At 33.8% G+C, this 12,848-nt stretch overlaps 1 protein-coding gene and 1 long non-coding RNA gene across 2 annotated transcripts; both read left to right on the top strand.

Annotated features, from left to right (window-relative positions):
- Positions 1–315: 315 nt before the first annotated feature.
- Positions 316–1,661, top strand: LOC137711683 (uncharacterized). The gene is made up of 2 exons (XR_011065084.2): positions 316–454; positions 1,163–1,661. It is a non-coding gene; the product is annotated as an uncharacterized LOC137711683 (long non-coding RNA).
- Positions 1,662–9,130: 7,469 nt separating this feature from the next.
- On the top strand, positions 9,131–12,776 carry LOC137711670 (ent-kaurenoic acid oxidase 2). The gene is made up of 8 exons (XM_068450932.2): positions 9,131–9,643; positions 9,722–10,202; positions 10,438–10,701; positions 10,887–10,973; positions 11,069–11,147; positions 11,220–11,326; positions 11,532–11,653; positions 12,394–12,776. The coding sequence occupies exons 1-8, from the start codon at positions 9,408–9,410 to the stop codon at positions 12,497–12,499; spliced, it is 1,482 nt and encodes a 493-aa protein (XP_068307033.1). The 5' UTR covers positions 9,131–9,407; the 3' UTR covers positions 12,500–12,776.
- Positions 12,777–12,848: the final 72 nt, after the last annotated feature.

Below are 12,848 nucleotides of genomic sequence, written 5' to 3'. Positions count from 1 at the left end.
ACAAACATAGTTAGGCTAGTTGACAAAAACAATCTATACGCCTCTTTGCATATGTGTTCGAATCTTACAGTATTGTAAAAAAGTTATAGCTTTGTCAAGAAAATAGGAACTATTATTAGCACTTTAAAAATCTTATTCTACACTCCTCACAAATGTATTTTTCTTTCTAATTATATAAAGTTTGGAGTACTAAATGAGATTTTTAGAGTGCTAATAATTATTCCTAAGAAAATTAGACAATAAAAGCCAACAATTCGCCAAGAAAACAATAAAAGCCGATAAAAGAAAAGAGAAATCTATTTTTACCAATTAAAGGTGGCAAAACTAATTTTTACCGGAATAAAAGTGGCAAACCCGTCTCTTTGCCAATTTAAAAAAAATTAAAAACTATATAAATTTGCAGAGATAGAGATTGAAAGAAGGAGAAAAAGGCCGACAAACGCACAGCACCCAGGTATGACTACCGATTATCCAATGATTTTATGTTTTACATTTTTTAATTTCTTCTTCTTTTAATTCATTATTATTGTTGATCATTCATGTTAGACCTTAGCATTTGTTTGGTTCCCAAGAAAATAAAGTTTGATCATTTCCATGTTCGAGATGGAGAACTTTTTTTTCTTATGTAATGTGTAAATATTTATTTATGGAGTTTGCAGATCTATGAATTTTTAATAAAACTAGAAGAATTAGAGTAAATAATCCGTATTAGGAAAAAGAGATATCAAATTGACGTCCAGATTTGTTTATAGGCGGTGACAATTTAATCCTCATTACTGTACGAAGGAATTGAGTTTGATATTTTTTGGAACTGAACTTTAATATCTCATAGTTTGATATTAGTTGAGTTTTATCACACCCCAACTTTTGATGAAATTCTTAACCGTAGTTGGAAAAGAGAAATAACTTTTACGCTGTGCCTAGCAAATGTAACATTTTTCTTTACCGTGCATCTGAACGGGTGATGTCCGTAATGTCATATGTAAATGGACATTCAAACTTGGTTTATGGTTTAGTACAGCATCTGGATAACTTCGGAATAGTTTTTGGCTGGACACAGTGGAGCAGGTTATAGAAAAAGAATAGCAAAAACTATGGCGTTCGCCGAAACTTTTCACAACTTAATAACATTTTGAAGAAATGTTGGGTTTTGGAAATGCAGGAAGATTCGAAACCTTATGGATAACGAAGAACTATGCAAGGATGTTTCTGGTGAGCAGGCCAGGGAGTCGCTCATCGCAATCTCTGACCCTGTAGCGGATCAGGTTCTCGACCTGAGTTTTCTGCCTGCACTGTTGGATAGGGTTGCGGCGGCGAATGGGGATGGACATGAGAAGTACGTCTCTGAACTCATGTCTATTTCTAATGTGCAATCTGCCGATATCAAAACTTGATCGTTTGCGATGTGAAAACCGTGAGGATTAGCAGCGACGCTATCTATAGCGGTCATGGAATTACTCTTTCTTAAGAGATTGTAAATATATTTGTTGTTCTTACGAACTACTACGCGCGTGTGAATAACTATACAGATTGATAGGGTCCTGGTGTCATTAGTGTTCTAAACCTTCATATTAGAAGGATGATGAACGCAAATGAACCTGATGATTCTTGCTATTTTTATATGGTAATTATTAATAAATAATAAACATATCGTTGTCATATGTAATAGTTTTTCTACTTTTTTTATTTTTGTTCTTTTTGTTTATATGATAATTTAATCAAATATAAACTGATAGTCGCTGTCGGGTTTTAGAATGATTTATGCTCTCTTAGACCTACTGGATAAGAAATCGACATCTCGCCTTCGTCCAACTGCAAGTTCCTTTCACGTACCTACTGATGTCGTAGTTACCATACGAAGATTTGATTTTCTAATCCATTGACCTCAATAATTAAAGGTTGTTAACAAAAGGACAAATGTAGCATCTCTCAATTAAGAAGTGGGGTTTAGTGAATAAAGGAGAACGAATATAATCTCCCTGGTTGCTTTTCTAACCTCAATCACATGGTACACATTCTGATATAGGATGATCTCTTTTCGATTTTTAATACAAGCAATATTTTGGAACAAATATTTTAAGGTGTTCTTGAGTATGTGATTTAGCAGAAATATTTTGATTTATATATATATATATATATATATATTAAATATGTTTTGATTTTTATATTAAAAAAAAGTTTTAAAGCTTAAAACACTTAAGAGTACCTCATACTCTAGGATACCATAGAAAATTTCTTTCAAGAAAGCGAGGAATTGAACTCTATTCAAGTGTAAGGGTGTATGTCCTGAACAAATTGAGCTACAAGCCTCTTGCATACGCATGATTCTTTTTGTTTTACTCATCAAATTATTTTTTCATTAATGACAACAATTATTGTGGAGCAAAAACTAATTCAATAAATTCTAAAGCTAATATGTGAACTCTTATCAACAAAAGATGAGAATGCACTTATTAAATTGGCAAGGCTCACATTTAATCCATGTGCGGTCACTACAAGAAAAATGAGCTTTGGGTACAAAACAAAGGGCACAATTGAGAATTTTGTGTCAGTTTAACGACCAAAAAGCTTAAACAATTCTCATTCCATAGAGGGCACCATCTATTGTGCCCAATGTTAAAAAAAGCAGACACAAAACACTAATGGGCACGGAAACTGTGTTGAGTGGGGTCACAAGACAACTTTTTTACTGAAAATGGGCACAAAAAACATTTTGTGTCTATAAAAATTATTTGTCAGAGACACTATGTGTTCTCTCTCGTTTGTCTTCACCTCCTCTAGCACACCAATAATTAAAATTTATAAAATTGTGGTAAATAATGGTATGAAGCTGTTTATTACCGTGCAATATTTTAGCCTCAAAATAAGTTAGCAATAATGTTGTTCAAATTCGTTTTTCCCGAGAGCCGAACCTCAGATCTCTCACTTACAAGTAAAGAAGAATACCACTACACCATAGTACTAAGTGGCGTGTTTTAGATTTACAAAGGATCATTTCCAGGTGCAATGAATGTTTGTTAGATTCGTATCTTTTTGAACTGCTTTTTAGATTGTTATCTTCTTGCAGGTTTGTTTTTTATACTTGGTGATATGGTTTTTGGTTTTAAAGTCCTACCTGTAGTGATACATAACCAACAATTGTGCCCTTAGGGTCAGTCTCTGTGCAAAAGTTAGTTGATCTTCAGATAGACAAATGAGTTAATAATTGTAGATTCCTTTTCATGACACTAATGATAGAAATTGTGTCCACTAAATATTAATAAATAATAAATCACTCTACTTCTCATTGGGTCTTCAAATAGAGAATATATCTTAATAATTATAAATTCCTCTTTTCTGACACAAATGTTAGAAATTGTGTCCAGTAAATATTAATAAATAATAAATACTCTATAGCAAAAGAATATGTTGGCACAATTATGGATTTGTGCCTTTATTCTACTATAAAACGTCCACACACTCCCTTACTAATTTGTATATGGAAATTTAGAAGGTTGCTTCATACACTTGTGTTTCTTTTGAACTTGATCAAGTTCTACATCATTGAGAATGGCGGACAGGCGACATCGTGGAGTTAGAATTGGAACCGAATCTCCAGCATCACATTCGTATATTGCTTCCAACATTACAACAACAAATTCCACAACGAATCCTCCAGTTCAACGTCCACGACAACCTGTTAATGTCGGGCGCATACCTCGTTCTTTTGATAATCAGTACATTCTTACTACTTTTGCTAATGGTCGCCTTGGCTACGCATTACCCTTCGATAACGGATGCGTACGTGCACCTCAAGGACGTGTATTGCCAGCATGGGCAAACCCAGGTAGGATAGAACAATACCCTGTCAATTTGGTTTCTGCTGAAACAATAACTGAAGAGTCTACCAGTTCTGTCGTTATTATTGAAGAACCACGCACTTATCAAGCACAAATTCGTCCTAGAGGTCTGTCTCTCCCATAGTTGAGCTCACGAAATATGCAGAATGTTACCGTTGAGGTTTTAAGCAGCGATGACGAGGACAATTAATATATTTGTATTATGTTATATTTCACTTGTGTGTGAAAATATAATTATGTTATGCTATGCTGGACTCGTTTTATCAACTTATGTAGTATTACAATATAATAATGTTTTCTTTCTAATTGGCCCATGATATAGATACTCCCAACATTATATATTTTTTGGTTTATAATTATGTTTCCCGATTCATACAAAAAAGAAAAAACAAAAGAAAAGAAAAACGAAAATAAAAAAGAAAAAAATAATAAAAGAACAACGCAAGCCTTTTATCATGCTAAACACAATTAACCTTCGATAGAGCTTCAAAATTAAAACAAAATTGGACTATAACTAATAATGGCTTTGTGAAATCCCGTCCCCGAATTTCACTATTAATTACATATTTCGTTATTTAAATTTGTATTTCACGTTTACATTATTTTCATTAGTTAATTTTAATTCCATTGATTTTTGGAATTAAATCGAATAAGTATCGGGTTTGAATTTTCGTAATCAATCTTTAAAATTCGTTGACCTTTCAAGTTCACAATTGATGTTTTCAAATAGATCTCAAGACCACGAACGCATAGACGAAAACCGTTTGCGAGTCCGGATTATAACGGGATAGTTACAGACATTTGAAGTCGTTTCACTAAACTATAGATTTAAATGAATATAAACTCCCACCTTGTGGGAAAGAGGCCATTCAGGCCAAAGGGAAGGAACCAATCAGTAAAATGGTGGAGGACCAATTAGAATTTAAAAAGGGAGGGGGGGTTTGTTGAGCAACCAATCAGAAATCAGGAAAAAAAAATTACTATGCAAATTGATGCTTGAGTTATGCTTTGCCATATCCCGAAGGCGGGGTATGATAAACGTACGGATACTTGATGACGTCACGGTCGATCCGAGACGTATGTTAGGATCGGGAATTACAAGCTTATAAAATTGGATTTATAATAAGTTTGCCCTTCTCCAAATTGGACTTCTCCCTCTATTTTATGGTGCAAGTTTGGGCTTCCCACCACTAAATTCAAAAACTTAGGTTTCCACCACCGCATTACACAATTGTGCCCACTAACTCTTATAATAATAATTAAAATTCTACCCAGACAGCAGGTGGAGCTAAATCTAGCAGAAGCAGCCCAGGCAGCAGTAGTGCTGGCCTAGCCAGCAGGACGAAGGTCCTGACCAGATTCAACGGCTCACCTCAACTATCAGCAGCACAATCGTACTCAATATAAGTACCCCTCCAACTGTCTCACCGCAGACCTTCATAATCGCTAGCGATCCATCTCCTTATAACAGTATTCTAGGGTGACCGTGGCTCGTGAATATTGGAGTGGTGACATCAGTCGAGTACCAGAAGATCTAACTCCCATTGCGAGTGGAGGATTTGGAGAAACCAAGTCTAATGAGGTCGCTTCCTAACGATGCACAATGCAAATTCTGAAGGAGTCGAAGAAGAATTTTTTCACTCATGTAGTAGCAGCTGATAGACCTGGCAATTTCTTACACGACCCGTTAACACGACACATAAACGACACGAAAATAACGGGTTTCGGGTCAACACGATAACTAATCGGGTCATTATCGGGTCACACGATAATAACCCGTTAATAACGGGTCCTTAACAGGTTTACACGAGAGTGACACGCGGGTAACCTGTTTCGACACGATAAGAAAAATGCTATTTTCATGATTTTAATTTTTTAAACTACTAAAAAAAACTTACTATAAAATGCAATAGATATAATGAATATGTATATCTTGTTTATTAATTATTATTCTATATAAACTTTAAATTTTAAGTTTTATTTATTTATTTATTTTTATAGTATATTATAGGCAAAGATTGAGATTAAAAATCATAAAACACATTAAAAATAAAAATATCAAGTAATATAAAAATACCAAACACATAAAAAAATTATAATAATTAATTTCCCGCCTAATATTTCAAGAGTTTCATCCATTTCCCGCCTAATGTTTGGGAAATTTTGTAGCCTATATCCATCCATTTCCCGCCTAATATTTAACCCAAAGAAACTCTAAGTGTTAGTTAATGTATCGTTTTGATGAGATACGCATCCTATGAAACAAATTTCAATGATCCAACCGTCAAACTTGTTTATATATGCTTCGAGATCGCATACGCCCAAATTTGCAAAAAAAAAATAATTCAGAGATCAAGAAACGAGACAAAACTTTTCAACGGTTATAAACGAAAAATCACAATTTAACGGTTGTTTTAACTCTGATTTTGATGATTTTTTACAGCTATACTCTTTGATCCTATATGAATATAATGAATGAATTCGATCTTCAATTTAAAATATTTACATTGGTGGATACCACAAAATCTTATGTTATACTTGATAAAAGTATAAATAAACTCTCAAGTGTTAGTGAATTTATCATTTTGATGGGATACGCATCTTACAAAACTAATTTCAACGATCCAACCGTCAAACTTGTTTATATATGCTTCGATATCGTATACACCAAAAATTGCAAAAAACAAACAGTCAGAGATCAAGTAACAAGACAAAAAATTTTGACAGTTATAAACGAAAAATCACGATTTAACGGTTATTTTAACTCCGATTTTGATGATTTTTTACAGCTACACTCCTTGACCCTGTATGAATACAATGAATGAATTCGATCTTCAATTTAAAATATTTATACTAGTGGACACCACAAAATCTTATATTATATTTAATGAAAGTATAAATAAACTCTTAAGTGTTAGTGAATCTATCGTTTTGATGGGATACGCATCCTACGAAACTAATTTCAACGATCTAACCGTCAAACTTGTTTATATATGCTTCGAGATCGCATACGCAAAAAACAAACATTTAGAGATCAAGTAACGAGACAAAACTTTTCAACGGTTATAAACGAAAAATCATGATTTAACGGTTATTTTAACTCTAATTTTGATGATTTTTTACAGCTACACTCCTTGACCCTATATGAATACAATGAATGAATTCGATCTTCAATTTAAAATATTTACACTAGTGGATACCACAAAATCTTATGTTATACTTGATGAAAATATAAATAAACTCTCAAGTGTTAGTGAATCTATCGTTTTGATGGGATACGCTTCCTACGAAACTAATGTCAACGATCCAACCGTCAAACTTGTTTATATATGCTTCAAGATCGCATACACCAAAAATTGAAAAAAACAAACATTCAGAGATCAAGTAATGAGACAAAACTTTTCGACGGTTATAAATGAAAAATCACGATTTAACGGTTATTTTAACTCCGATTTTGATGATTTTTTATAGCTACACTCCTTGACCCTATATGAATACAATGAATAAATTCGATCTTCAATTTAAAATATTTACACTAGTGGATACCACAAAATCTTATGTTATACTTGATGAAAGTATAAATAAACTCTTAAGTGTTAGTGAATCTATTGTTTTGATGGGATACGCATCCTACGAAACTAATTTCAACGATCAAACCGTCAAACTTGTTTATATATGCTTCGAGATAGCATACGCCAAAAATTGCAAAAAAAAAACATTCAGATATTAAGTAAAGAGACAAAACTTTTCAACGGTTATAAACGAAAAATCACGATTTAACGGTTATTTTAACTTCGATTTTGATGATTTTTTACAGCTACACTTCTTGACCCTATATGAATACAGTGAATGAATTCGATCTTCAATTTGAAATATTTACACTAGTGGATACCACAAAATCTTATGTTATACTTGATGAAAGTATAAATAAACTATTAAATGTTAGTGAATTTATCGTTTTGATGGTATACACATCCTACAAAACTAATTTCAACGATCAAACCGTCAAACGTATTTATATATGCTTCGAGATCGCATACGCCAAAAATTGCAAAAAACAAACATTCAGAGATCAAGTAATGAGACAAAACTTTTCGACGGTTATAAATGAAAAATCACGATTTAACGGTTATTTTAACTCCGATTTTGATGATTTTTTATAGCTACACTCCTTGACCCTATATGAATACAATGAATGAATTCGATCTTCAATTTAAAATATTTACATTAGTGGATACCACAAAATCTTATGTTATACTTAATGAAAATATAAATAAACTCTAAGTGTTAGTTAATGTATCATTTTGATGGGATACGCATCATATGAAACTAATTTCAATGATCCAACCATCAAACGTGTTTATATATGCTTCAAGATCGCATATGCCAGAAATTGCAAAAAACAAACATTCAGAGATCAAGTAACGAGACAAAATGTTTCGACGGTTATAAACGAAAAATCACGATTTAACGGTTATTTTAACTCTGATTTTGATGATTTTTTACAGCTACACTCCTTGATCCTATATGAATACAATGAACTAATTTGATCGTCAATTTAAAATATTTACAGAAGTGGATATATACCACAAAATCTTATGTCATGATGATCTATGAAAATTGAGGATTTTGTAAAAGGAATAACATGTAAGCTTTGAGTTTCATTGACAAGGTTACATGGTCGTTTAGATTTTTAAAACCCTCCAAATCTCATGAACAATGTTATTTATTTTAGTGAAAAATTAATAAAATTAATAATAATTATTGTAGAAGTGTGAAAAATGTAATCACTCGTAATAAAAAGCTTTACAACTTTCATTAAGGGGTCAACTCCGAAATTTAGTATGCATATACTGATTTAGTATTATGTTTTACATTTTTTTGGGTCAAATTATGTTTTTCATTTTCATTTTTATTGATTTAAAATATATTTTTCTTAACGGGTAACGGGTCGGGTCATATTACCTGAAAATATTAACGGGTTGATTTCGGGTCGGGTCATATTACCCGTTTACTTTAACGGGTATTACACGACACGACCCGTTAAGCTATCGGGTATGACACGAAAACGACACGAACACGAGAAACACGACACGAATGCCAGGTCTAGCAGCTGAGGTGCAAAAAGACAATTCAACCTCCACTAAATAGCAATTACAACATGAAGATTGTGTCCAGGTCGACAAATCCGCAAACAAGACATAATGAAAACCGGAAGAAAATTAAAATAAAAAAATAAAAAAATAAAAAAAAGATCTAACACTTAGAACACTCAGAGTATCTCATTCTCTAGGATACCATAGAAAATCTCTATCAAGAAACGAGGTATTGAACTCTAAATCAAATGCAGAGTTAAATACTTTTAATAAACTGAGCTACAAGCCTTTTATTCATCAAATTACTTTGTCATTAATGACAACAATTACTAGCCACAAAGATTCCGTTGAGAGATGCTTGGTATCTTGTGAAACATAATGCCAAATAGAAGAAGCAAAACTAAAGCACAAGTCCAAAATTTTCTATTTAAGAGAAAACAGTAAAATGAAAAATCCTAGAAAAAGGTGAAAAATGGAGTTTTTGGGTTTCTGGGGTTTTGTTTTCACAGCTTCAGTTGGTGGATTTGGTGCTCTACTTTTGATCCTAAAGAAAGCAAACGAATGGCTGTTCGTGAGAAAATTGGGTGAAAACAAGCACACTCTACCTCCGGGTGACCTGGGCTGGCCTTTCATTGGCAACACCTTGTCGTTCATCAAAGCTCTAAAATCCGATCATCCGGAGTCGTTCATCTCCAATCATGTCAAAAGGTTTGTCTCTAACCCGAAAACTCTGTGATGAGAATTCGAATGTACATGCATTCTAATGAGTTTTGTGTTGGCTAATAGGTTTGGCAGCACTGGAATTTACAAGGCCTGTTTGTTTGGAAAGCCAACCATAATTGTAACAACAGCTGAAACATGCAAGCAGGTGCTGATGGATAGTTTACAATTCAAGACCGGTTGGCCAAAATCAACGTCGGAATTAATGGGAAGGAAATCATTTTTGGGCCTATCTGAAGAGGAACACAAGCGCCTTCGCAAGCTGACAGCCGCCCCAATCAGTGGTCACAAGGCACTGTCTATTTACCATGAGTATATAAAGGATGTCATAGTCAGTTCGTTGGATGAATTGGCGGAAGCAGAGAAGCCCGTTGAGTTCTTGACTGAGATTAGGAAGATCACATTCAGAATAATCATGTTCATTTTCTTGAGTTGTGAGGTTGGTACACCGTTGGAAACCATGGAAAAGGAATATGCTATTATGAACCATGGTCTAAGGGCCATGGCCATTAACCTTCCTGGCTTTGCTTTTCATAAAGCCCTCAAGGTCAGATAATACTTGATAACTTTCTTTGCTTCAGTTCCTTTTTCTTGTTCTTCTTTCTGATTCGAGAATCGAGAGATATTCTAATATAATCTAAACTACAAGTAGAGGGATTCAAACATGGGTGCAGAGGGGGGAGTGTGCTGTTGTAACCAACTTGAGTTGCCTTTATCTATTTCTTTCTATGATATCATTTCTTAGACTTGAATCTCGATAATGATATTCTTACATGAATCAGGCTAGAAAAAGGATGGTTAAGATTATTCAAGGTATTTTAGACGGAAGGCGGGCAAGAAACGAAGCTCAGATTTCAAGGGAAAGAACAGATATGACGGACATGTTAATGGAAACCGAAGACGAAAATGGTAACAAATTAGATGATGAAGAGATTATAGACATAATCCTCATGTACTTAAACGCTGGTCATGAATCTACAGCCCATGCCACTTTGTGGGCTACTCTCTTCTTACATGAAAATCCAGAATACTACCAAAAAGCCAAGGTGGTTGCATTCTATTTCAGTCTCCTTTTGTTTTTCGGTAAACTTGTAGAGGAATTGTGAGAATATGTTTGTCTCCAGCTACTTTTGGTGGCCACATTCTTCCTACCACGGACCATAGTTCAATTGTAGATGAGTTTCTCTCGAAATATTAAGAACCCAATTGACTGGATGTTATTATGTTTCAGGCAGAACAACTGGAGATTCTGAAAACGGCATCACCAGAAGAAGGATTGAACTTTAAAGGAACTAAACAGATGGAATATCTTTCCAAGGTATGTTTTCTGTGGCTAATTTCAACTCTTTAACCATCGTCTTGCTAAGATAATGTAAGTAACAACTAACAAGTTATGATTACTTCTGAGGTAAGGTAATCGATGAAACGCTGCGCATTGTTAACGTCTCATTGTATAGCTACCGAGAGGCTGCTACTGATGTCAAAGTCTCTGGTAAATTAACTTCGCTACTTACCCAATCCTTGCTTAATCTGTTAAACCTACTGAACATGTTGTGTCTTGAAGGTTACACAATACCAAGGGGCTGGAAGGTAATGATGTGGTATAGAGGTGTCCATTTGAACCCAGAATATTATCCAGATCCAAAGAAGTTTAATCCCTCAAGATGGAATGTAAGCAAGATAATGCACCTAATTCAATTTAATTTGTAATAGGGTATGACATTCATGCCTTCCAGCGTAGTTTTTAACAGTTAGATCTTGGTCATTGTATCAATGACCAAAGATCTACGGTTAAAAACACCAGAGTATACAAAAAAATCGATATTGCTGAGCAAATTGTCGTTTAACGAAGTCAAGTTGTGGTTTGTTTTTGTAGGGAAGTAATGCCAAGGCAGGGAGTTTCATTCCCTTTGGAATAGGAAGTAGGCTATGCCCTGGAAGTGATTTGACCAAGCTTGAAATTACTATTTTTCTTCACTATTTTCTCCTTAATTATGAGTGAGTCCCTTTGCTTGATCTCCATTTGTGCTTCATACTTTTCTTTCAAACAAATAGCTAAAAAGTCATGACTACTATATCTGAGGTTCTGTTTGGATTTTGGATTTAAAATGTGGGAATTCAATCCCTCCTGTCAAATCCGATACCGATTGAAATCTAGGTTCACCACAGAGGGTTGGTTTGGTGTCTAGAATGAGATAACTCACTATATTCAAGGTATATTGAAGGAAGAAATGAAGAAAAAATATATATCCGACTTGAAGGTAAAAGATGGATTACTCAACTTAGAAGGGGATGAGTTTTCTCATGTCTAAGAAGAAATACCAATGTGTTAATTTCTTGGAGATTCTTTAAGAAGTACTTGAAGTGTGTTTTTCTACGAAGGACGGAAGATTTAAAACCAAATATCAATGTATTTTCTAATAAAAGTGTTTCCAAATCCAATGCAATGGTATATTTGGAAGGTGAGATTCCAAATCCAAGAATTTTAATTGTTATTAATTTTTTTTTAATACAAGTGATATTTTACATTATAATTATTTATCTGAAAGAATATAAATTTCAAGTTCATCTTATCTAGTTTAAACCAATTGTCGTACAGATGACCTCAGACATTTCAAATTATAAAATGTTGTAGTGGTTTCATCACTAATTTTTTGTTTATTAATTAACTAATTATTATGTAAAGTTACAAATAATAGATGGCCTCTGACCTTCAACTTGTTGAATGTTGAATGCAGGCTTGAACGTCTCAATCCGGCAATTGGAGTGAGTTATTTACCCCATCCAAGACCCAAAGACAATTGCCTTGCAAAAGTTAAGAAGCTTTCATCATCATCCATATAACCTGAAAATTACCTGGGCAGACTTGCTTCCCTTTGTAAAATATGTTTTAAGTCCTCATCCCGTGGACCATGAGAAACTATCATCATATAGTTAGTGGAAGATTACAATGGAAAAGTGAGGCTGGCCCCTTTGTTTTTATATGTCATCACTTGTCGTATTTGGGATTTTCGTTTTTCCAATGTTTCTGAGGATACAACTTTGTCCTCCAATCCTTGAACACACCCTTGTTGTAAAATATTAGTATTATAGTTATTTAATTATGTGGTTTTGCTTGTTAGTTAAGATTTCGGCCTAGCCCATCCGAATTAGGTTTTTTAAGTTTTGCTCAATAAATATAGCTTATAGTTTA

The sequence above is a fragment of the Pyrus communis genome, chromosome 6 (assembly GCF_041283825.1).
Source record: "Pyrus communis isolate YQ-2024b chromosome 6, ASM4128382v1, whole genome shotgun sequence".
Taxonomy (NCBI): Eukaryota; Viridiplantae; Streptophyta; class Magnoliopsida; order Rosales; family Rosaceae; genus Pyrus; species Pyrus communis.
Note: the sequence above shows the minus strand (reverse complement) of the source record. Positions and strands in the feature narration are given on the sequence as shown.

Coding starts and splice junctions, on each gene's coding strand:
- LOC137711670 (XM_068450932.2), top strand. CDS start 9,408: ATGGAGTTTTTGGGTTTCTGGGGTTTTGTTTTCACAGCTTCAGTTGGT. Junction 10,702..10,886: donor AATACTACCAAAAAGCCAAG/GTGGTTGCATTC, acceptor ATTATGTTTCAG/GCAGAACAACTGGAGATTCT. Junction 11,148..11,219: donor TACTGATGTCAAAGTCTCTG/GTAAATTAACTT, acceptor TGTGTCTTGAAG/GTTACACAATACCAAGGGGC.